The 21,911-nt window shown below is 40.3% G+C and overlaps 1 protein-coding gene and 1 pseudogene across 4 annotated transcripts in view; both read left to right on the top strand.

Moving 5' to 3' along the window:
* SVEP1 (sushi, von Willebrand factor type A, EGF and pentraxin domain containing 1) overlaps positions 1-17,578 on the top strand; it is a 194,306-nt gene extending 176,728 nt beyond the window's left edge. For 2 of the 4 annotated variants that reach the window (XM_057313668.1, XM_057313669.1), the window contains exons 47-48: positions 4,123-4,216; positions 5,660-7,448. In XM_057313668.1, coding sequence (XP_057169651.1) covers positions 4,123-4,216; positions 5,660-5,828 — 263 coding nt within the window. In that variant the 3' untranslated portion in view covers positions 5,829-7,448. Of the gene's footprint in view, positions 1-4,122; positions 4,217-5,659; positions 7,449-9,082; positions 9,466-16,086 lie in introns of those variants that run through there. The other 2 variants (XM_044386734.3, XM_026506030.4) reach the window with 2 other exon arrangements.
* On the top strand, positions 4,421-4,515 carry LOC113260690 (U6 spliceosomal RNA; annotated as a pseudogene).
* Positions 17,579-21,911: the final 4,333 nt, after the last annotated feature.

Below are 21,911 nucleotides of genomic sequence, written 5' to 3'. Positions count from 1 at the left end.
ATAAATAAATAAAATCTTTAAAAAATAATAATAAAAAATAAAAAAAAGAAGAATATTTCTTTTAATCTCTAGGAAACCGAATCACTAACTTCATGGTAACTATTTAGAAAGAACAAGGCTCTAACTAAATACCATTTAAGTTAAATCAAAGAGATGGTTCCCTCATGGACAACAGTAACAAACTGTCGTTGATTCATTGGTAACAAACACGTCCCCTTAACCACCCTTACCTCGCTCAAATACGACATGTACTCTTCTCTACTTTGAGGTCGTAAGTGTTGGCTCATCCATCTGTCCTTGCCCTCACTGGATTATATGCCACTTGAGGGCAGGGATATCTCTTTGTGATCGTTACATGCCCAGTACCTAGCATAGCGCCTGGGTATGATAGGTTTCTCGTGTTGAGGAAATGAATCAGTTCAAACTGACAGGTAAACGTGCTGTATTTATTTGGTATTATTCTAACACTCCACCATGCCTCCCGTAAACAGTATTTATGCCACCTCTCTGGTGGGGTAAAACATCAAGTAGAACAGGTGTGTCGGCCCCAGAGCTTGCCATGAGCTCTAAGGCCGGGTGACCATGTAATTTAGCTTTCAAACTAGGACATTTTTGAGAGCAAAAGGGGTACTATTAATAAGTAAACTAAGGAAATGGGAGTGACACGTATCGTCACAGGCAAAATCAGATGTGTCATCCACCTACCTAAAGCCGAAACAGCCCTCCGTGAATGTAGAAAAGGAAAAATCTACTGGATAAATGCGAAGCTTTTATTCGAAGCTCTAAAAGCAATCTATCGAGTGTGTGTTTGTAACAAATCCACTTGGATGTTTTATCTGCATTTCCCAAATCGAAGTCACGTGCAAACGTTTCTGGCCGTTTGCCAGCCACCTTACTTTGCGGGTGGTGGCCCCACTCTTCCAGGGGGAGGCATCCATGATTCTCCGGCTCCTTCCGCTGAGATTCCCAGTATCAGCACCTTTCTCCTTCTCTCCGCACAGTACCTCCTCCGTCCTACTCTGTCCCCACTGTCACCAGCTAATAGAAGATCTCTTCTTGGAGTCACCATCAGTGTCTACGGGTTGATCTTCTGGGCCCTCCATTTCCAAGCTAAACAGCACTATATACTCCTTTTGGTGTATCTTTTTGCCTTATTTCAGAACCTTATTTCAGAAATGGTTCCCTGTTGTCTCCACATCCAGCCCCAATTTTTCAGCACAAATTTTTCTGACTTCCAAGGCTCTGCATAGACTGGCTTCAGCACACCTGGTAAAACTCACTTTCATCCAGCCAGTCACACACTGTCCCCCTGCAGTGATGACTTCCTCGTTACCCCCATCGCTCAACACAAGCTTATGGTTTCCCTCTTTCCCCGACCTCTTCAAACCTTATCCAACCTCAAAAGCCCTGCCTAAGCTTCCTCTGATCTCCAAACTTGCTTTATACCACAACAGTCTATTTTCTAACATTCCATTTCTGTAGATACGACACAAATAGGTACAACCATGCCGTTTAAAGCTCCATTGATCTATTTGTATTTCTCTGAGCTCCTCGGCTCGCTAACTAGCATAAGCTCCCTAATGACACTGAGCCACATAGTGTTCCTTTCTTGTAGCAGCTGCCGCAGCACATACCCTGCTCACACGTCCTACATACTAAGCATACAGCAGCGTGTGAAACAGGAGCTCCTGCCCTCCAGAGTTAAATCTAGAAAAGCAGAAAGGATGCAGAATGGCCTGTAAGTAGATAACTCGAGGCTAATGGAATTCTCTGAAAGGAGTTATGACAACAGTGAAGATGGGTACACTAACCAAGCACAGGCATTCAGAAGTCTTCATAAGCATAGAATCCAAAGAGTAAGAGTAGTCGCCAGAGGAAGATCATTCTAGTCAAAGGCATGGAAGTATAACACAGGTGTGTTCAGCATAGTAGAACTGAAGCCATAGAGGGAATGTAGGGGTGTGACTGGAAATGAAGCTGTAAAGAGGGGCAGAGCCAGAGAAGGAAATGCATGATGTGCCAAGTTCAAGGTGCTGGATTATGTCCTGTGAGCAACAGAAGCCACTGAAGGGCTTTAAGCAGGAAAATCATGTGATGAGATTTTCTTTTAGGAAAGTGATTTTGGCAGCAGTATAGAAAATGGCAGAAAGCAAGACTGACAATTAGGAGTCCACTTAGGAAGTTAACGAAGCAGAATTGGCAAGCTGTAATGAAGTCTGGAAAAATGATAACTGAAAAGGGTGGATTTGAGAGACGTGAGGGAGGTGACTCACTACTTGGTTATAGATTTATCGTGGGAGTAAAAGTCTGAGATGAATCAAGACCGATACATGTTTTGGGCCCCTGAGGGGAAGGTGCCGCCATTGACTGAGATAGAGAACCCAAGAGGAGCAGGTCTGAAGGTACGGATGAGGAGTTAAGTAGGTGCATGCTGAGTTCGAGGAGCCTGTGAAACATACAGTGGAGAGGTCTGATAGGCAGTTGAATGATAGTTTGGGTTCCCAGAAGATACATCTAGATAGAAGGTAGTGATATGTAAGTCATCACTGGAAAACATTCATGGAGAAAAACATAAGACTGTACAGAAGGCACATCGCATGGGAAGATCGCCGGAAACGGAACACTGGGGGCATCCATGTGATAGGGAAGGAGGAAGGTGTTAAGCTATTAGGCAAGGAGGTGAAATGAATTTGTTAATACAGTCAAACCACTAAATCATCAGGCTATTGAAAAGGAGTGGGGCGCCTGGCTGGCTTAGTCAGTTGAGCATCCGACTCTTGATTTCGGCTCAGGTCATGGTCTCAGGGTTGTAAGATCGAGCCCCACATTGGGCTCCACACTCAGCATGGAGTCTGCTTGAGATTCTCTCTCCCTTTCCCTCTGCCCCTACCCCCACTCGGGCACTCTCTCTCTTTCTAAAATAAGTAAATAAATCTTTAAAAGGAAAGGAGCAATTTTTTTTATTAGTAAGCAGAATCTATGGAGAGTTAGTTTTCAATGATTGGGTTTTGTTTTTGCTATTTTTAATCCTGCTTTGTTTCATAATTTTCTCTTTATTATGTGGCAAATACATGCATTCTGTTGGCCCACTCCTGCGAACTCCCCAAGAGAGCTCCCCAAGGGTAAAGACAGGGTTTTATATTTGTCCTCTCTCTTCCCACCCAGTGCTCGCTTATCAAGTTGGATGAATGATTAAAGAAATGGCATTTATTTATATCTCATTAAAGATGAGTTTTTCATCTGGGAAGCTTACTTTTCCATGCTATAATGAGGCTGAAACGTTTCTCATTTCCAGCCTTCTTTCAACAGGAATTTTATTTTCTTCCTCGAGGAAGTTCTCCTATTTCTTTGTTACGTTCAACTTGTGGGTGTTAGGTCTTCATCAGTTTTTAGCATCCAGAAGTTTTTTAACAAGTAGATACATGCAATTGAAGAGTGTGGTTATGACACAGTGGATTTGTGAGAAAGATGCCTATATAGTGAATCTTTGGGTGTCCACTCAGGGTTTTATCTGTGGCTAATTTTTAATTTTATTCCAGGTTCTGTAATTCCAGTTAAAGATGGTAAAAGCTATGAAATGTGTTTTCTAGCAAATACAAAGGACTTTTGAATCATCCGCTCTTTTTCTTTATTTGTCTGCTTTTTGTTATTTTAGATAATCTATATGCCTGATTGATTGTCTTAAGCCTTGGTGCCTGGTGGAATGCCTCAATCAGTCATAGAGTTCACTGCTAGCTCTCTCACGTGATATACAGTGTAACTGAGCTTATGAAAAATTTGCAGTTCAAAAAGTGTATACGTCAAATTGGTTGCCTAAAGACTAAGTGAGAAAAATCAGTGGATTTAATGTTACCAGCAAAGGTTTCAATACACAAGTAGGACTTAACCTGGAGCTTAAATATGAGAATTGACTGGCTTAGAGGGGAAAAAAGGACAGGGTGGGTGGTGTCACATAATGACATGAGTTCAAACAAAGTGGCAGACATATGTGATACAAATGGTCACTGGGGAATGGCAGTGGCTAGAGCAGCAAGCAGTCAGATCTTATTCCAAATGCCTTCGTGAATGATCTCCCGTCTGGCTAAGTATTAATTGAATTAATGCATGAATTTTTCATCCCAGCTGTTTGCCAGTCTCCCTGCTTAAATGGTGGAAAATGCATGAGACCAAACCGATGTCATTGTCTCTCAGCTTGGACAGGACATGACTGCTCCAGGTAAGGCAATTAAAAATGAATGTTTATCTACAACATGAAGAGGTCAAAATTCAAGGGAAGTTTGTCCCGAGAGCCAGAAGGTATCTCTAGTTTAAGTTTACATCCAAAAATGTCCATTTTCAGGTACTCTGTAAATTTGAACTAGAGCCAACACAAAGAAATATTAAGAATTGACAAAACAGTATCTCAAAAATAAATAATCTCGTGCTCACTTTGGCAGCATGTAAACTAAAATTGGAACGATGCAGACAAAGTTAGCGCGGTCCCTTTAAAAGGATGACATGCAATTCCATATTTTTCCACAAAAAAAAGGTTTAATTAAGCAAATAAACTGCCTTCTAGAAGAGAAGATTGCATCATTCATATGGAAGGATGTAAAATAAATAATAAACCCAGTACATCATATGATGTTCGCTTGCATTCCTGATTCCAATAAAAAAATGGTATTGAAATCAATAAGAAATGTTTGTTTTTAAAGTCAAAACTCTTGTTTCATATTTCTAGCCTATGTATATGCAATATTTAATTGATTAACAAAATTTATGTAAAAATATGTCTATCAATTAGTTTCTCATTTCTAACCAGATAAATATCATAGTTGAGAAAAGATGATCACAAAAATAAGTCTAAGGGAAAAGAGTTAAAAGTAATTTAAACGTTTTTTACCGAAGTATGATTGATACCATTATATTAGTGCCAGGTATACAGCTGTGTATATATATTGCAAAATGATTATCCCAGTAGATCTGGTTGGCATCCATGACCACACAGTTACAAAATGGTTTTCTCCTGATGAGCACTTGTGAGATTTACTGTCTTAGCAGCTTTCAAATATGCAGTACAGTGTTATTAAGTAGTCACCAGGCTGTATGTGACGCCCCTGTGACTTATTTATTTTATTACTGGGGGTTTGTACCTTTTGACCCCTTTCACGCATTTCGCCCACCCCCGCCTCTGGCAACCACCAGTCTGTTCTCTGTGTCTGTGAGGGGGTTTTTTGGTTGTTTGGTTTTTTTCAAATGAGACCATATGGTACTTGTAGCATGATGCCCTCGGGGGCCATCCGTGTTGTTGTAAATGGCAAGTTACATTTTTTTTATGGCTGAATAGTATGTGTGTGTGTGTCACATTTTCTTTATTCATCCATCAGTGGACACTTACGTTGTTTTCATATCTTGGCTATTGTAAATAAAGCTGCAGTGAACATGGTGGCACATGTATCTTTTCGAGTTATTTTCATTTTCTTCAGATAAGTACCCAGAAGTAGAAGTAGAATTGCCGGGTTGTACGGCAGTTCTATTTCTAACTTTTTAGTTTTTGAGGACCCTCCATACTGTTTTGCAGAGTGGCCGCACCAATTTCCATTCCCACCAGCAGTGCGCTAGTGTTCTCTTTTCTCCACAATCTTGCCGAGACTTGTTATTTCTTGTCTTTTGATAACAGCCATTCCAACAGGTGTGAGGTGATACCTCATTGTGGTGTCGATTTGCATTCCCTGGTGATCAGTGATGGTGAGCATCTTTTCACGTACCTGTCGCCTTCTATATGTCGTCCTTGGAAAAATGTCTACTCAAATCCTCTGTTTAATCTAATTGTTTGGGTTGTTTTTTGATTTTGGTTTTGCGTTTTTGGTTTTTTGGTTTGTTTTGTTTCGGTTTTTTGTTTGTTTTTTGCTATTGGGTTCTATGAGCTCTTTCTATATTTTGGATATATTTTGGTAATCTCTTATCAGATATATAATCCCACTCAGTAGGTTGCCTTTACATCTTGTTGATGGTTTCCTTTGCCGTGCAGAACCTTTTCGTTTGATGTAGACCCTCTTGTTGATTTTTGCTCTTGTTGCCTTCGCTTTTGCTGTCAAATCCAAGAAATTCATCGCCAAGACCAATGTCACGGAGCTTGCCACCTATGTATTTTTCTAGGAGTCTTATGGTTTCAGCTCTTACATTCAAGTCTTTAATCCATTTTGGGTTAATTTTTGTGTCTGGCGTAAGAAAGTGGTCCATTTCCTCCTTTTGTGTGGGGCTCTCCAGTTTCCCCACCACCGTTTGTTGAAGAGATTATTCTTTCCTCAGTGCATAGTCTTGGCTCCTTTGTCGTAAATTAATTGACCATATATGCATGGGTTTATTCTTGGGCTTTTTATTCTGTTTCATTGATCTCATTGATCTTTGTGTCTGTTTTTATGCCAACACCATACTGTTTTGATTACCATAGATTTGTAATGTAGTTTGAAATCGGAGAACATGATGCCTCTAGCTTTGTTCTTCTCTCTCAAGATTTAAGCATTTTTTTTTCTTTGTTGCATGCATTTATTTTCCTTCCTCAGCTGTCAAAATAGAAGATGCAGGTTTTGTTGAAGTGGGCCTTTCCTCTCTTGAGCAACCACCTCTTACTTTAACATTCTTCCCCCCACCAACATTTTAATGCAAATTTTCAAAGATTCAGAAAGGTTGAAAGAACTATATACCCACTGCCTGGATTCTACAGTGGACATTTTGCTGTGTTTTATCACATGTCCATCTATCCATCCCTTACCAATCCATGTTGGGTTTTTTTTTTTATTTTAATGTTTTGTTATTATGTTAGTCACCATACAGTACATCCCTGGTTTCTGATATAAAGTTCAATGATTCATTAGTTGCGTATAACACCCAGTGCACCATGCAATACGTGCCCTCCTTACTACCCATCACCAGCCAAAGATTTAAGCATTTTTAAACTTCAGGAAATGTCAGACACACTACAGTATGCAATGAAGAAAATGTTTTCAATATTATAGCACTGTCCTCACAAATGTTGGAATATTACCAGCTCTATTTTAAGACTGTCAATATATATTATTGTATTACGTCACTTAAATTAGTTTTACGTATATTTACTTCCATCTTAGAGTAATCATTAAAAACAAATGGATATTTTTGTATTCACCTTAAAAGTGGGAAATTCAGTTCACTGAAAACAACTAATTTTTCCATTTCCTTTTACTTCAATGTGATTAGAGTATCAGAGTCAACTTGCAAAGACAAAAGTTTATTTAAGTACAAACTTCATTTAAGAAAATCAGTCTTGTGCCAATGAATTTCTTCATATCATGCCAAGTATATGCCATCTTTGCAAAGAGAAAAAATAAATTAAGCCCCAGAGAGCAAATCTGGATTGTATGTGTAGAAGCCTCCAAGATAAAAATGATGGTTTCACCTGAGAGCAGGGTCGAAAGAGTTTAAGAAAATGAAAATCAAACTGGAATGGATTTCTGGGAAAAAAGAAAAGAACTCTGAGGGGAAAGAAAGGATAAAAAGAATAAGAATGGCAGTGACTCAAAAAGGAACAGGAAGTATTTATAACATCCTTATAATTTTAGACTTTCTATTTCAACTCCCTCATCTTATACATAAGAAAAGGACACCCAGAGTTTGTGTGGTTCCCTAACATCAAAATACTCCCATAAGAGCTCTTTCTCACCAGAGGAACAGTAATTATTAGCTTTTGTTAAAATACTGCCTTTTAATAAAACGAAATCTAGGTTTTCTTATGCAAAAGTTTAATAAGGGAATCCAAATGTATATGTCCAGCAAAGTCAGCTACGAGGCATATCCCACGTTCAAGGAAAGGTCATCTCCAACCCAGGACACTGGGCTACCCCTTCCTCCTTGTACTGTGATCAGTTATCCTAGGAGAAACATATTAGTTAGGACTCTCTTACCACAACTCTAACCAGCTTAATTAAAGAAAGCAATATGTTGTCACGATTGAAGGACCTTGCGTAGGACCCAAAGACGTGAGGTGGCTAAGCATTAGTAGGACCGGACTGAGGACTGGAGAGCCACAGAAAGCGTCTCCACCTCCCGGCTCCCCTCCTCTCTCCAGTGCCCGCTCCATCCTCTGCAGTGTGGTTTTCTCTGCTGTCCAGTTCAAGTGGAAGGACAGAACTGCTTACAGCTTCCACATTTTCCATGTCGCACCACAGCATCCACAGAAATAGCGTGCTGACCCAGTTTACAAAATCCAGAAGAACTGACTACTCCAGATGGATTGAAGGGCCCACCATGGATCAGTGAGCTGTGGTCTGAGGTTGAGCTATGTTGTACTAACATGAAGACTCGTTTTGTCAAAATCTTTGCCTTACTTTGGAGCAAAGGGGGGAGGGGACTGGCAATTCCCAGAGGAAAGAAATGTGTGGTATGATTCCCTGAAATGGGGAAAGGAGAAAGCTTTTCTGAGAAGTCAAAACAGTCAATGTTTCCAATTTTTTTTTTAATTTCCTTCCTTCCCACAAGATTGAGCGTCTTGAAGGTTGTCTCCCTCGTACTTAGTACAGGCACAGAAAAAAGATGCTCAGTAAAGCTGGTTCACAGACAGAGCCATTTCCAGGCATCTGTGACAGCTGGTGGGAAACACCCCGTGGTGTCCATTAAATCCCTCAGCCTGTAACCTGCCCGCTGATGACTAAGACAGACCCGGGCTAATTCCCAGCGAGTTCCGTCCTTAAGAAAGAGAGTGTGTTTCCTCTGACCTCTATGTGCATCTTCAGAAAATTGATCCTACCTAAATGCCGTAAAGAAAAACCACAAACTGTTAACGCTGTAAGGGGCCTTCAGGTTCACGAAGTCCCGACTCATCGTTTTGTAGATAAGAAGGATTAGCAGACAGGAGACTGGCGACAGAGCCAGCATCAAAACTCAGGTTCTCCTGATTCTCAGATCTTTCTTAAGGTTGGCACCTGTTCTCTCAAGGAATGAGCCCCATCCGTACAAACGATGTCACGGAAGATGCGCAGGCGTCTGAGACCTTCGATCCTGTTTTCATCAGCCTCTAAGCTTTCACCTCTTCACTTCAGTTGAATCTCTTTGTTTTTTGTTCCAGGAAAAGGAGGCCTGGGTTTTAACCACTGCACAACCCACCAGCTCTCCTAAAAGCAGGATCATCTCCTCCTGGTAGTCCTGGGCAGTCTGGAACTTATGCAAAGAAATTCCAACACGGTGCTGGGTCTTGTTTTGTTTCGTAAACTTGTTATTTGGGGTTTACCTTTGTATTTTGTGTTCCATTTTGTTCTTCCTTGTGACATACTTTCTTACATGTTTCCATTTTTAAATATGCTTGTATTTTCTATATAAAAGTATATTAAACAGATGCTGCTCCACTCACAAAATGTACATACTCTGCTGTCTCCTGGGGAAGTTCCTGCTACACATTTTTATTCGGTTCCTTAAAATGATTTTTCAATTAAAATCTATTTTGCTATTAAATAATATTTGGCTGGATAGTGCCATTTTGTGAGCTGTCCCGGAAACAACGAAGAGGATGATGATCTTTCCTCTATGCTGCTGGCACAATACAGGATCACATGCCGTGTACTGAGCAACCACAGTAGAGGAGACCCCTCCTTCTAGTTCCATCTTCTTTACAATATGTGGAACAGGGTTCCTTTTATTGAATCAGCCGGTGACTATTGGACCTTAGCACCCGCCACATAGAACACGGCACCGGTGCTGAGGACTAGCCTGGTAATTCCTTTCCCGGTGTTTGGAAAGCTATAGGCAATCAACTTAGTAGATGGAGGAAAAAAAGTATGGTCATGGCTCACAAAACAAAGTGCTCCCCTTCCTTCTCACAGCTGGAATGAGAAATACAAGACCTGGAAGATGAACAGAGAGCCCACGACTGGGTCATAATCCCACAACTCACTGCTTTGGGACATAGGAATAGCAGGACAGAGAAGGGGAAGGGAAAGGGCAAATGGGAGAAGTTCCCCAAAACTCTGCTCCTGGTCTCACTTGCAAAAAAGAATTGATGCTGCCCAAGGCAGAGCTGAACTATCCCTCCATCCCCACTCCCTCCATCACTGTACTTCTGCCAGGATAAAGACTTCCCCAGACTTCTGGAAAATAAGGCCAAACACTGGACTTTGTTTAAAATAGGAAAATCACGATCAACTCACCTTCATCCTGGGAGAAGTGCTCCCAGATAGGGCATGGGGTGCATTGTAACGCTATGCAGAAATGCAGGAACAGCGAAAAGGATCTTGATTGTCCTAGTGGTTCTCTTCCCTGACCTGCACACCTCAGCTGTTGACTTCTCCTCATTTCTCCTGACATTCACTCTCTTGACCAATTCTACATGCTTAACGGTATACCTTTTATTTAGCTTATTGATGTCCCATCAACTTCCCAACTGGGTTGATCTTCGTCATCTATAATCATAAAACTATAAAATAAAAGTCAAGTCATAAAAAGAAAGATGTACCAGAAAACAGAAGCTAGGGAAAGCTACTGCATTTGAAAACAAAACTCAGCTCTGAAAGTGTACCTACTAAGTGGAATTTGTATTGGGTTACTTTGAATAGGTGAAGAGATCTTTATTTCGTAGCTACTCAAGTTATTTGTGTTACGTAGACAGTACAGTGAAGTGAAGCATCATACAAATGAGGTTTGCAAATGATCTTTCATATCTAGAAATGTGAGTCACAGAGTAACAATACCAAAAGTAGCTGAAGAATGTTATTTTTTAAATCTTCAATACTGCATATATTCACAGTGAATTCTTAAATTTCTAAAAAGGAAGTAAGGATGTTTTTCCAGCATACTAAAGCATATCTGTTTCAAACCAACTATAACCAGTTCCGTAGTGAAGTGTTAAATGTTTCCCTCTAAAATCAGAAATGAAGCAAAAAAGCTATCCCCATTGATGTTGAACATTATTCTGTGAGTTCTAGCCAAAGCAGTAATACATAAATTTATCAAATAAATGAAAGGTATAAAGATGAGAAAATTGAGAGTCACAGTTTTTATTTTGGCAGAAGGAATGGTGATGGGGCTTACAAAATGAAAATCCAAAGGCCTGAAAATCCACTAAAAACACTGAGTCCCAAAAACTGAATGATTACAGATAAATATACAAAAGGAGCTTTCCTGAATGTCATTTGTAAGTAGAAAATATAGTAAAAAAGATCCTATTCACAGTATCAGTATATACATACATTTATCTTTATGTATGTGTGTATATATTTATATAATTAAGAAATGTATGTGACCTCAAGGAAGAATATTACAAAATCATACCATATAGACATTTATAAATGCTTGAATAATGAGAAGCATGCCATTTCCTAAGTGAGAAAATACATGTCTTAAAGATGTTGATTTTTCCCAAATAAAATTATAGGCATAATTTAATTCCATCATACCTGCCATATTGGATTTTTTTTTTTTTGGAAGCATGACCGAATTATTTATTTTAGTGTTCATTGGGGGAAAAGTGGAAAATTAAAATATTTTAAAGAAAAATAATGGAAAGGCCCACTATACTAAAAATCAAAATAATAAAAAGCTGCACTAATTAAAATAGTGCAAAATCAGGAATCACAAAAGCATCAGTGTGATAGTCTGTACACATAAATTCAAGTATTCTACTTAAAAACTTGTAAGTGACTGGTGGCATTTTTGTTACAAAGTATTAGAAAGCGAGAGAGAGGAGTATTGAGTGACTGGCATTAGACAGTTGGTAAAAACATGAAAATCTTTTAATTTCTATTCTCACCACATAACACAAGTAAATTCAGGATGGGGGCGCCTGGGTGGTGCAGTCGTTAAGCGTCTGCCTTCGGCTAAGGGCGTGATCCTGGCGTTCTGGGATCGAGCCCCACATCAGGCTCCTCCGCTGGGAGCCTGCTTCTTCCTCTCCCACTCCCCTGCTTGTGTTCCCTCTCTCGCTGTCTCTATCTCTGTCACATAAATAAATAAATCTAAAAAAAAAAACCCATAAAAATGGCTTTTATAATTTTTTGTAACAATTCGAAGACCTTAGAAAACCTAAGCCTACAAGTCACAGAAAATTCATGGTGGGAATGATGGCAGATGTGATAGCATAAGTAAATGGAAAGCTCTGGTGTCATTTTAAAAATCATCACCAAAATGTAAAGACACATTCTTATGGCAGACCAGGGAATACTGTCTTTATTATAATGTCTTACTGTGTGAATTGAAAAAAGTTTATGGAACTCAGGAGTACAGACACCTCACCAAAGGAATGCAGTAAATTCCGTGCATATGAGAAAACGCTGGACCTTACCAACGCAGCATGCAAATTCAAACAACAGTGAGAAACCGCTTGTGTGTCAGATTAGCAGTGATTTATTTTTGACGTTAATAAACAATGTGGGCAAATGTGGGATGACATAGGAAGTTTTATGCGTCGTCAGTGAGAATGTAAATCAGTATAGTAATTTTAGAGAGCACTTTGACAATATGTATCCTTAAAAGTGTTTTTATACACTGAGGTAATATACAGCAAATTTTCGGCGTAGTAAAGTTCACCATAGCATCATTATTATTGGTAAAAATGTGGACACGGATGAAAAGCCCACCAATAAGGAACTCTAAACGCCGCTACCTTAGGCACATTTTGAAACACGTATTACACAGCTCTCAAAGATAATGCAGTAACATGGAAAAAATGCCTGTGGTGTAAAGTTAAATTAGGAAAAAGGCAGAATATAGAATTTTCCATACTCGTATGGTTAAAAATCTACAAAAATAATGCATAGTGACGGGGAGAAAGAAAAATGCCAAGGTCACAGAATTATCAGCATCAGAACCTGAATTAAAGCCCATATATGTCTGGCCCCAAATATCTGTACTTTTTTTTCATTGTATTCATACACTACTTCTTAACTTTAGAATATTTATATGACAAACGTAATTAGCAGCAACAGATAAAAGCAAATTCAACAACACGTGACAGTCAAATGGAATATGGTTTTTGCACAAGAATGAAAACCTTGTCCAATCATAAAAGCGATTCCTACCCTCTATCATAGGGAAGTCAATTACAAAAAGCCATATGATTATTTCAATAGATGTAACAGAACTTTCAACAAAGTTAATATCCATTCTCAATAAAATCTCTAAAATTCATACAAGAAAGATACTTCTCTCCCAGAGTAAGACTTTTCCTTTTCAAACGAATACCCATCATGCGTAGTAGAAACTGACTAGCAAAGTAACTGAAGTCAGCGGGTGAGGGTGTGCCAGGTCCAAGTAAGTCTTAAGTTCCTGTGGCTTCTCAAAAAAGACAAAGGATGTACCAAGCCAAACGTGGTCAGGAAGAGACAAGGAACAAAGACGGACGTTACTCTTGGGAATCTTGAAACCATTACGGTCAGTGAAAGAAGCCAGATGCAAACGCCTGTATGTTGTTTGATTCTATTTGTATGAAATGCCCAGAATCGGCAAATCTTTAGGGACGGAAGATGAGCAAGGAGAGAATGAGGAGTGAGTACAGATGGGTACAGGGTTGTTTTGGGGGTGCAGAAATGTTCTGTACTTTGATAGTGATGCTCATTGCCCAACTTTGTGAATATACTAAAAACCACTGAATTGTACACTTTAGAAATAATTTGAAAATAAAATTTTAAGGAACCCCCGAAAGAAACAAACAGATTGGACTACAAAAGGTGAAACCTTCCCCATAAGTCAAGAATTACCATTAACTGAATTTTGAAACCAAGGGAAAACATACATGACAAAATAATAATATTCTAAAATATTATGATGTAATAGATAGCCATTAGAAAACATTTTATTTGGGGCCAAGATATGCCCAAGCTATTCACTAAAGAAGAAATACAGATAGAAAAGGAGCAGTCTCACTAATTATAGAAGAAATGCAGGTTAAAATGATGTCAATTTTTGCCTACCACATTGGCAAAGATTTTAGTGGTGGTGCAGTTGGCTATTAAATAAATAATCATTTCCCTGAACTTCTCTAGGAAATGTACACGAATGCAACCTTTCTCCAAAACAATTGGCAACAATGTATTAAAATCTTTAAAAATATGCATGCATATTTCTTACCTCAGTAATTCCTAGTCTGAGAAGCAATCCCATCAAAAACATCTGACTTGGGGGCACCTGGGTGGCTCAGTCAGTTAAGTGTCCAACTGTTGATTTCAGCTCAGGTCATGATCTTAGGGTCTTGGGATCGAGCCCCATGTCAGGCTCCTCACTCAGCAGGGAGTCTACTTGAGGATTCTCTCCCTCTCCTTCTGCCCCTCCCCCTGCTCACGCACACGCTCTCTCTCTCCAAAATAAGTAAATAACTTTTTTTTTTAAATCTGACTTAGAGGTGAATATTTATTTACAAAGACCTCACAGCATTTTTAATATTAAAAATCAGCAACAGCTTTCATGACTAAAAACCCTGTAATTGGTTATGGAATTCATGGTATATTTGTAGGATAGACTATTATGAAGTCATTAAATATTATATTTACAAAGAGTTTTAATAACATGAAAAATCATTATGGCATAATATTCAGGAGAAAATAGCATATGAAATGTGCTTATGGGGGCACCTGGCTGGCTCAGTCAGTGGAGCATGCCACTCTTGATCTCAGGGTTGCCAGTTCAAGCCTGACGTTGGGTGTGGAGATTACTTAAAAACAAAAACTCTTTAAAAACAATTAAAAAATTGCTTATGGTGTGTTCTCCATTGCCTACAATGTGCATATGCAGTACGCATAGAAAGAGATTTGCCGAACTTTATTAATAATGATTTTCCCCATGACATGGAGCATTGGCAAACTTTTACCTCTCATCCAAATTCCCCTTTATTTGTGACTTTTATTTTTTGCTGAAACATGCAGAAAATTTTTATTTATTATGTATGTTAATACTTCTATATTTAAAGAACAGAGTCTCAAAAATGCAGGCAAGGTATTAGTAGGGCTCAAGGAGCAACAGCGAGGAAATACATTATCCCTGGATGATGGCGACAGTTTCTGACTTATTTTCAATGAAAATACATTACTTTTATATTCATAAGTATACTTTCATATTTACCAAAAGTAATCTTAAATTCATAAAAATTAATGGAAGTAAAAGCCCCCCACTAATGAGTAGGTCATCTTTCTGTCTTCCCTAATTAATGTGGCGTATGCATTGGCCATAGTTGAAAGATCTTGCCGTCATATAGTTTTGTTTAAACACTTCCTCAGGAATCTTTAGAGAATTCAGATCAAGGTGATCATTAGGTTAATATAAAGATGGAAACTGCTACCAAGAGGCAATATTCATAAATTTGGAGCTACGTTTCTACACAGGAGAAAAATATTTGCTGATGATCAAGTTAAAGGATTTCACAAGTTAATTATTGAGACTGGCCGTGTATTTTTACAGTATGTCCTTGTGTTTCCTGCCCCAGGTGAATGCATGAGTCTGGCACAAGCTTGCACATTTACCAGCCAGATTGCATCAGAATTACTTTCTTATGCTTCCTTAACAACCAACATAGCAACAGCAATTTTTTTTTTTATGGCTTACACCTAATTACTCATGATTCCCTGCTAACTCTGACCTTAAGGCAGTGACAGCAACTTCAGACTTTCATGTTTTCTCCCGTGATGATCTTACAAACCAGACATTCCAGGTAACCCGGTCCCAAAATGTAGACTTGCACAGCACCTGCATGAAATGTACTGTTTTGAAAGTAATGGAAAGCTGCAAACGTGTTGTAAGGACCGCGTGTCTGCGTGTTCCTAGCTGCGGTCATCAGCAGGCAAAGCCACTTAAAATACATGCTCTTCCGTGGAACGTCGCTGGGCTGTCGGGTGTTGTGAATGAAGCCGTGCTACTTTAAAGAGACCCACACAGAGCTCGGCTGCTTGGGTGTCTGTAAGAGTTACAATCCAGACTACCGTCCTATACCGTGCAGGGGAGAGATGCTGAGCACACCCACCCCTCATAGAATTCTGGTGTGTTCCCCCCACCCTCATGAGTCCTGACCTGTCTAATTACACGCCTGATCCTCGCCCTTCTGAATCACTGAGATTCCTCCTTTCATTATGTCCGCCGGATCTTTTCCTTTCCCAGCAGAGTGCTTCAAGCAAGCTTCTGGTTCCGTAAGTTCAAGTGTACCCGATCAGCGAAGGCAATAAAGAGCGAACTGACAAACTAGAAAAACCTGAAAGAATGGATTAAGGTGAAGACCACAAAAAAGAAGCAAAAGCGAGGCGCATGCGTTTCTCAATTACCACATTCTTCAGAAGAGCTGTTGTTGAGACTCTGTGAAGTATATAATCAAAGGCGTAATATTTCCAAACTCTTTTTTGCGCACCTTAGAGTTGGCATGCTGCTTTGTCATTTAAAATGTATTTTCTCCGGCATCGTCTCAAAACGTTGTGAGAATTGGAGTCATGTGGACGCCTTATATCAGCCAATGGATGAATAAATGTTCATGTATCTCCCTCTTCTTAGCCCTTCCCCAGCCCTTCTTGACTAATTCGGCAAAGCTCCCTCTTAACCCTAGGAAAACTGAGGTACAGAGAAGCAATGCCTACAAGATCTAGAAATGACTAGGCAACACTTGAAGTCCAAGCCTAGGGTCCGGAGTACTCAGCCATAGCACTTTCTAGACAACGAACCTTAGCTAGAATATGGCTAGCATTTTCAACCCCAAATAAGCTTTATAACTCCGGTAGTTTATTATGACAGCCTGTGTTTCTGGTGTTTGCAAAAGAAAACGTTCCTAATCACAAAGCAGCCTTGGTTTTTGTGAGAGTCCCACCAGATAACTCTAGGCTATGTTTAAAGGGCAGCCCGAAATGTTCCATAAGTCATAATTGCCACATTGAGAAGACTTCATGATGAATGGCTTTCAGTTCTCTGAATGCCCGTGTTGTCATCTCGAGGCCTTCGCACGAGTCATTCCCTTTACCTGTGTCCTTGTTCTCTACTCCCAGTTCTGACCCAGCCCCACCAGGGTAATCACCGTCTCCCACACTGTCCTTTCTACCGTTTGTTCTTGGGTTCTCAGATGCTGTTGACTTCACTGTAAACCCCATTGCCTCCTCCCAAGGTCAACTTCACAGGACACAGGGAGAGTGAGTTCTGCCCTTTCTCATTCCAATATTCCCTTTAGTCAACAATGCCAATGAATAGAACAGACAAACCAATGTGGATATCCAACTACAGAATGAATATACTCTGTGTGTGTTGTGTGTGTGTGATAGTAAGATTCCGAAGGAGAAGCAATAGACTAGATATATCCAGACACTCTCTTACACACACACATACACACACACAACACACACCCCACAAACCTTTTTGTTCCTATTAAAACCATGCATGATGCTGGTCTTAAACCACTGCCCAGCTTGCTACACTCAAACCTTGAGTAAATCCAAAAATACAGAAATGAAACTTCAGCATCTCAAGAATCTGCTTATGCTTTAGTGGGACTTTTGTAGCCACTTCCTCAGCAGTTCTCACCTTGGCACATGCTATCTTGTTTCCATCATTACCAGGCATTCGTTTTTCAATCTACATAATGGCTTTAACCTTATAAATAAAGTTATGTGATCTATGAAAACTGTTCACTTTATCTTTACTTCCTAACAACCTAAATGGCTCCTCAGAAAGATTGAGTCTTTGCAAATATGCCAGGATAGAACTGAGAGGGGAAACTGTCTATCTCTATTCTATGCAAAAGAAGTGAAAGTTCTTTTATTAAAAGCATGTTTATCAATCAGGAAAAATTAGACACACACTGAGTATCAGACGACTATTTGGAATTATCGTTGATTTCATCGGTTGGGTTAATGGTATTTTCATTATTTTCTTAAGGCTTGGCATATTAGACAGTCACACTGAAGTGTTTACTAATGAAACTATATGGATGCTTGGATATGCTTTTAAATGCTCCAGAAAAAAAAAAAAAAGTGGGGGTCAGGCAGGTACAGCTAAAGCCAGAACAGCAGAATGTTGCTAACAGCTAAGGCTGAGCGAAGGATACTCAGGGGTCATTACGCTGTCCTCTCTACCTTTACACGTGGTTGAAATTTTCCACGACCAAACAGTGTGTTTCCATCACATTTATTGGCTATTAGCTGATGAACCTTGTGCTTGATATCCCTGAGACTTGGCGGTATTGCTGCTCAATCCGCAAACAGGCAAATGCGTGGTGTCTAGGAAACCCATCGTGTGAGGTTATAGAACAGTAAGAGGAGTCCCTTCTTAAAAAGCAAATGTAGCTGGCTCATCTCATGGTCACTTTTCATATTATGTAAGATCCCTGAACTTAATAGCTTCATCCTCTGGCTCCACAGCGCTTTGCACACGTATCTGTTAAGGCAATTTTCTCTTTATATCATGACTGGTTTATGTGTCTGACTCTCCATAATGACAAGAGTTATTTCTTATCCGTGGATACAGTGATGAAAAGCACAGGCTCTGGAATTCAACCACCCACATTCAAATCCTGGCCCTACCCGTTACGAGCCACATTGTCTGGACAAGGTCCTGGTCCAAGAGCCTCTCTTTCCTCATTTGCATAATGGAAGCAATAATAGGACCTACTCTGATCACTCTTGTTGGGAGGATGACAAAGTCTCCCACAATTTACTGAATCTGTCAACTTTTCTCAATTGCGTATGTTTCCTTGTGAGTCCCATCACTACACTAACCATCCATGGGATTGAAACCCAGGCTCTTTTATTTCCTGACCACACGTTCTGTCCAGGCAACCGGGCTAGACTAGAGGAAACGTTACAATACCGAAAACCAAGCTCTTCAGGGGAAATACAGGCAACATTAGCCCCAGTGCAGTGTTGCCCATCCTCTAGACAGGTGAATGAAACATTCTGTGGATCTTATGGATTTAATGCCTTGATGGCCCCAAACCTCTCCCACTAAAGAAGAAACAACATTGAGATAACTCCATGGTCAAGCAGTAGAACTGGAATTGAAGAGCACTCTAATCCTTGGCCCATTGTTGTGGCTTGCTATCAAGTTGCCAAGACCATCAATTTTCCTGTACCCTATCGCCCAGTGGCCCTGCTACCAACGCAGCACAAGTGACCCTCCCCCACTTAGTTCCACTGGCTTGGCGTTCAGCATTCTGACCCAGGTATTAGAATAAGGCCTTAAGGATGAATAAAGTCTTGGGCAGAGTCACCTGGCCACATCCCCAGATATAACAGTGTCCAGGTAGCAATTAAAGTTAGACTTTAACATAATCCACAATATTCAGCAGAGTTAGGATAGTTAACATTTTCATTCATCCAAAATATAACATCTCTAAGATGGAAATGCATCTTACAACGGCATGGCATAATATAATTGGCAGTTTAATGGTATATCTTACCATCATGGTATCTTAGATTTAATAAGAAGCAATCAAATGACATCGTCAGTGCCTTACCCTATATAATATTTGACACATGGAAACATACAGCCTTAGGTGAATTGCTGGCCCAAGGTGCTGGAGATGCTTTCTGGGTTTATGGAAAGCCTTTTGAGTCTCTGTGTCTTTTAAATTCTGCTATTGCTAATAGAAAATAAACATCAAGATAAAGGAAGAACATGAGTTCTTTGAACCCCTGAACTTGGATTTGAAAAAGACTCTTTCCTAAGCATCATTGTTTTTGATTGTATGAATCATTGTGGAATGCCTCTCCAGATCCTGACCCTCCCCTTCGATTCTGTTGATTTTCCTAGTAAGTGAGTGGAGACAATGAGAATAATGGAGTTGGCTAAATCCAACTTCTTTCCCCCCTAAGATGTCTCATAACAGAATCATTCCCTTTTACACATGTAAACTACCTTCTCCACCCATCATCAGCCTTGTCATCGGGTTCCCTGGTGAGTCACATAAACACACACTGGAGGGCCTGTCTTTTTGGCAGTAGTATTTGGACTACACCCCTGCGCCCTGACTTTGTCTCCCAACTTCCCACTGCTGATATGATCACATTTCTGTTTTCTCCTGGTGTGCTGACCTTCAGTTTCATATTCCCATCTTCCAGGAAATATGCCTTTTTCCAAATCAGCTTCTGCAGTAGCAATCACAACTGGTCAGCCCCCTTGACGGCACAGCTTTCTGCAACATTGTCATAACCAGAAGGGAAAAGGGCTTTGGAAAAGTTAAGGTCCTCAGGGGCCAGGGACTTTCTTGATTTTCAGATTTTAAAAATGAAACTCAGGGGTGAGGGACTTACCCAAAGTGACACCGTTGGGAATACCATGAAGAACACGGCCTTGGCCACTACCACTAATCCTTCCTCCAGGGAGTGTATCCCTCTTCCCTCAGTTTAGATTGTCTCCAACTGCAGTGTCAAGAAGAGCGGATGAATTGCAACACTGGGCAGCTGTCATCCTCTTTGTAACCTTTCTGGATTATAATAAGAGGGTATGAGAATGTGCTGGATGTCACTGTTATAACCCAGAGAATGGTGGCTTTATAGGTGCAGCAATGTGGTTGGGAAATGGCGCTTGATGGCACACCTGCAAATGACTTTATTTAAGATCAAGAAGGAATCAGTTGTCCACATCAAAGAGTGGAGGATGTCTGGAAGAGGTCAAAGCATGCCCCGAGCTATGTCCTCGGCATCCTCACTCAACTGGGTGATACGTTCTTCACCTTTGACCCTTTAAATGCCTTCTTTATTTGGGGGATCTTCCCTGGCTGGATTCATTCTTCATCTGTTTTTTAAGGTAAAATTATATGACATTGACTTGGGGATGTCTTCTCTTCCCCATGATATTGAACATCTTGGCTATGTTCTTTCTTGAGCAAAAGCATACACACACGGATCCAATAATTTTGTCTCAAATAAAGGTGATAAAATCAAAACTTAACAGACTTAGTGGTGAGAGGTGAGGGTGCCTCTTCATCTAGCTCTCTGGTCCTTTGCTCTCTGTAGAAGTGTGAGGCCTCCATGCCGAGATCTTCATGGTGTCCTTGCTTAGATGTTTCCCAACACAGTGAAGAGAGGTCCAATCTAAACCTTCCCTTCTCTCCTCTCACCATTCTCCTTTACCATTATTTTCCTCCAGAAGTCCCACCTCCCTGTTCCCTTTACCAGACACTACCTCTTCCCCAGAAGTCCCAAGACGCTTCAAACCTCTTGTGAATTTTCAGTCTCCAGCTTAGCTGTTTCCTCTTCCATCTTTTAAAACTGCTGCATACAGCAGAAGGGGAGGCTTTTAGTTCCCAAGTAGAAGGGGAGGACACGTGGACTAAGGGCACAATTTCCTTTACATTTTCTTTCTCTTTGGATTGCCCCTGACTACCTGCAAGCGTTAATTCCCTGCCAGTTGTGCTGACTCAGAAAAAAAGGTGATAAATCTAGTCCAGCCAGCATAAAAGAAGGAATTTAATGTGTGGCATTAAGCACGGACGCCTCCTCTGAGGTGCACTGGGTCCACCTTCTCTGTGTTTGGAAACACATGAAATCTGGACTGGACCGTGGCACATGTATATTGTAGATGTGTTTCCTACTAAGTGTCTATTGCTGTCGTAGAACCTCAAGCCCACCTGTCCTTACTGTGTTCTCAACCATTTCTGGAGGGCCTGAAAATGTCTCACAGTTTTCCCAAATATGTAACATCTGCCATTCTTTTTCTCTTTGGCTCTGGTTCCTTAAAACGAGACATCTCTGGAATGTACATTGTGAAGTTCTTTTTGGAACTTGCCACTATTTATTTCCCTTCCCACCACAAGGTATTCATGCCCCAAAGTTGACCTGTGTCCATCACACTGACTTGTAATACTCTACTAACGAGGAAAAGTCTCTTTCCCCCACACCCATTGTAGCAACAACCTAGCATAGTGATCGCAAGTAGCACTGCTCACATTGCCAACATCCAATGAAGACTGTCTGTGAACTCCAGTCTTTTTTGAGACAGGGTTCCCCAGG

The sequence above is a fragment of the Ursus arctos genome, unplaced genomic scaffold (assembly GCF_023065955.2).
Source record: "Ursus arctos isolate Adak ecotype North America unplaced genomic scaffold, UrsArc2.0 scaffold_18, whole genome shotgun sequence".
NCBI lineage: Eukaryota > Metazoa > Chordata > Mammalia > Carnivora > Ursidae > Ursus > Ursus arctos.
This window is presented reverse-complemented; position numbering and strand designations above follow the sequence as displayed.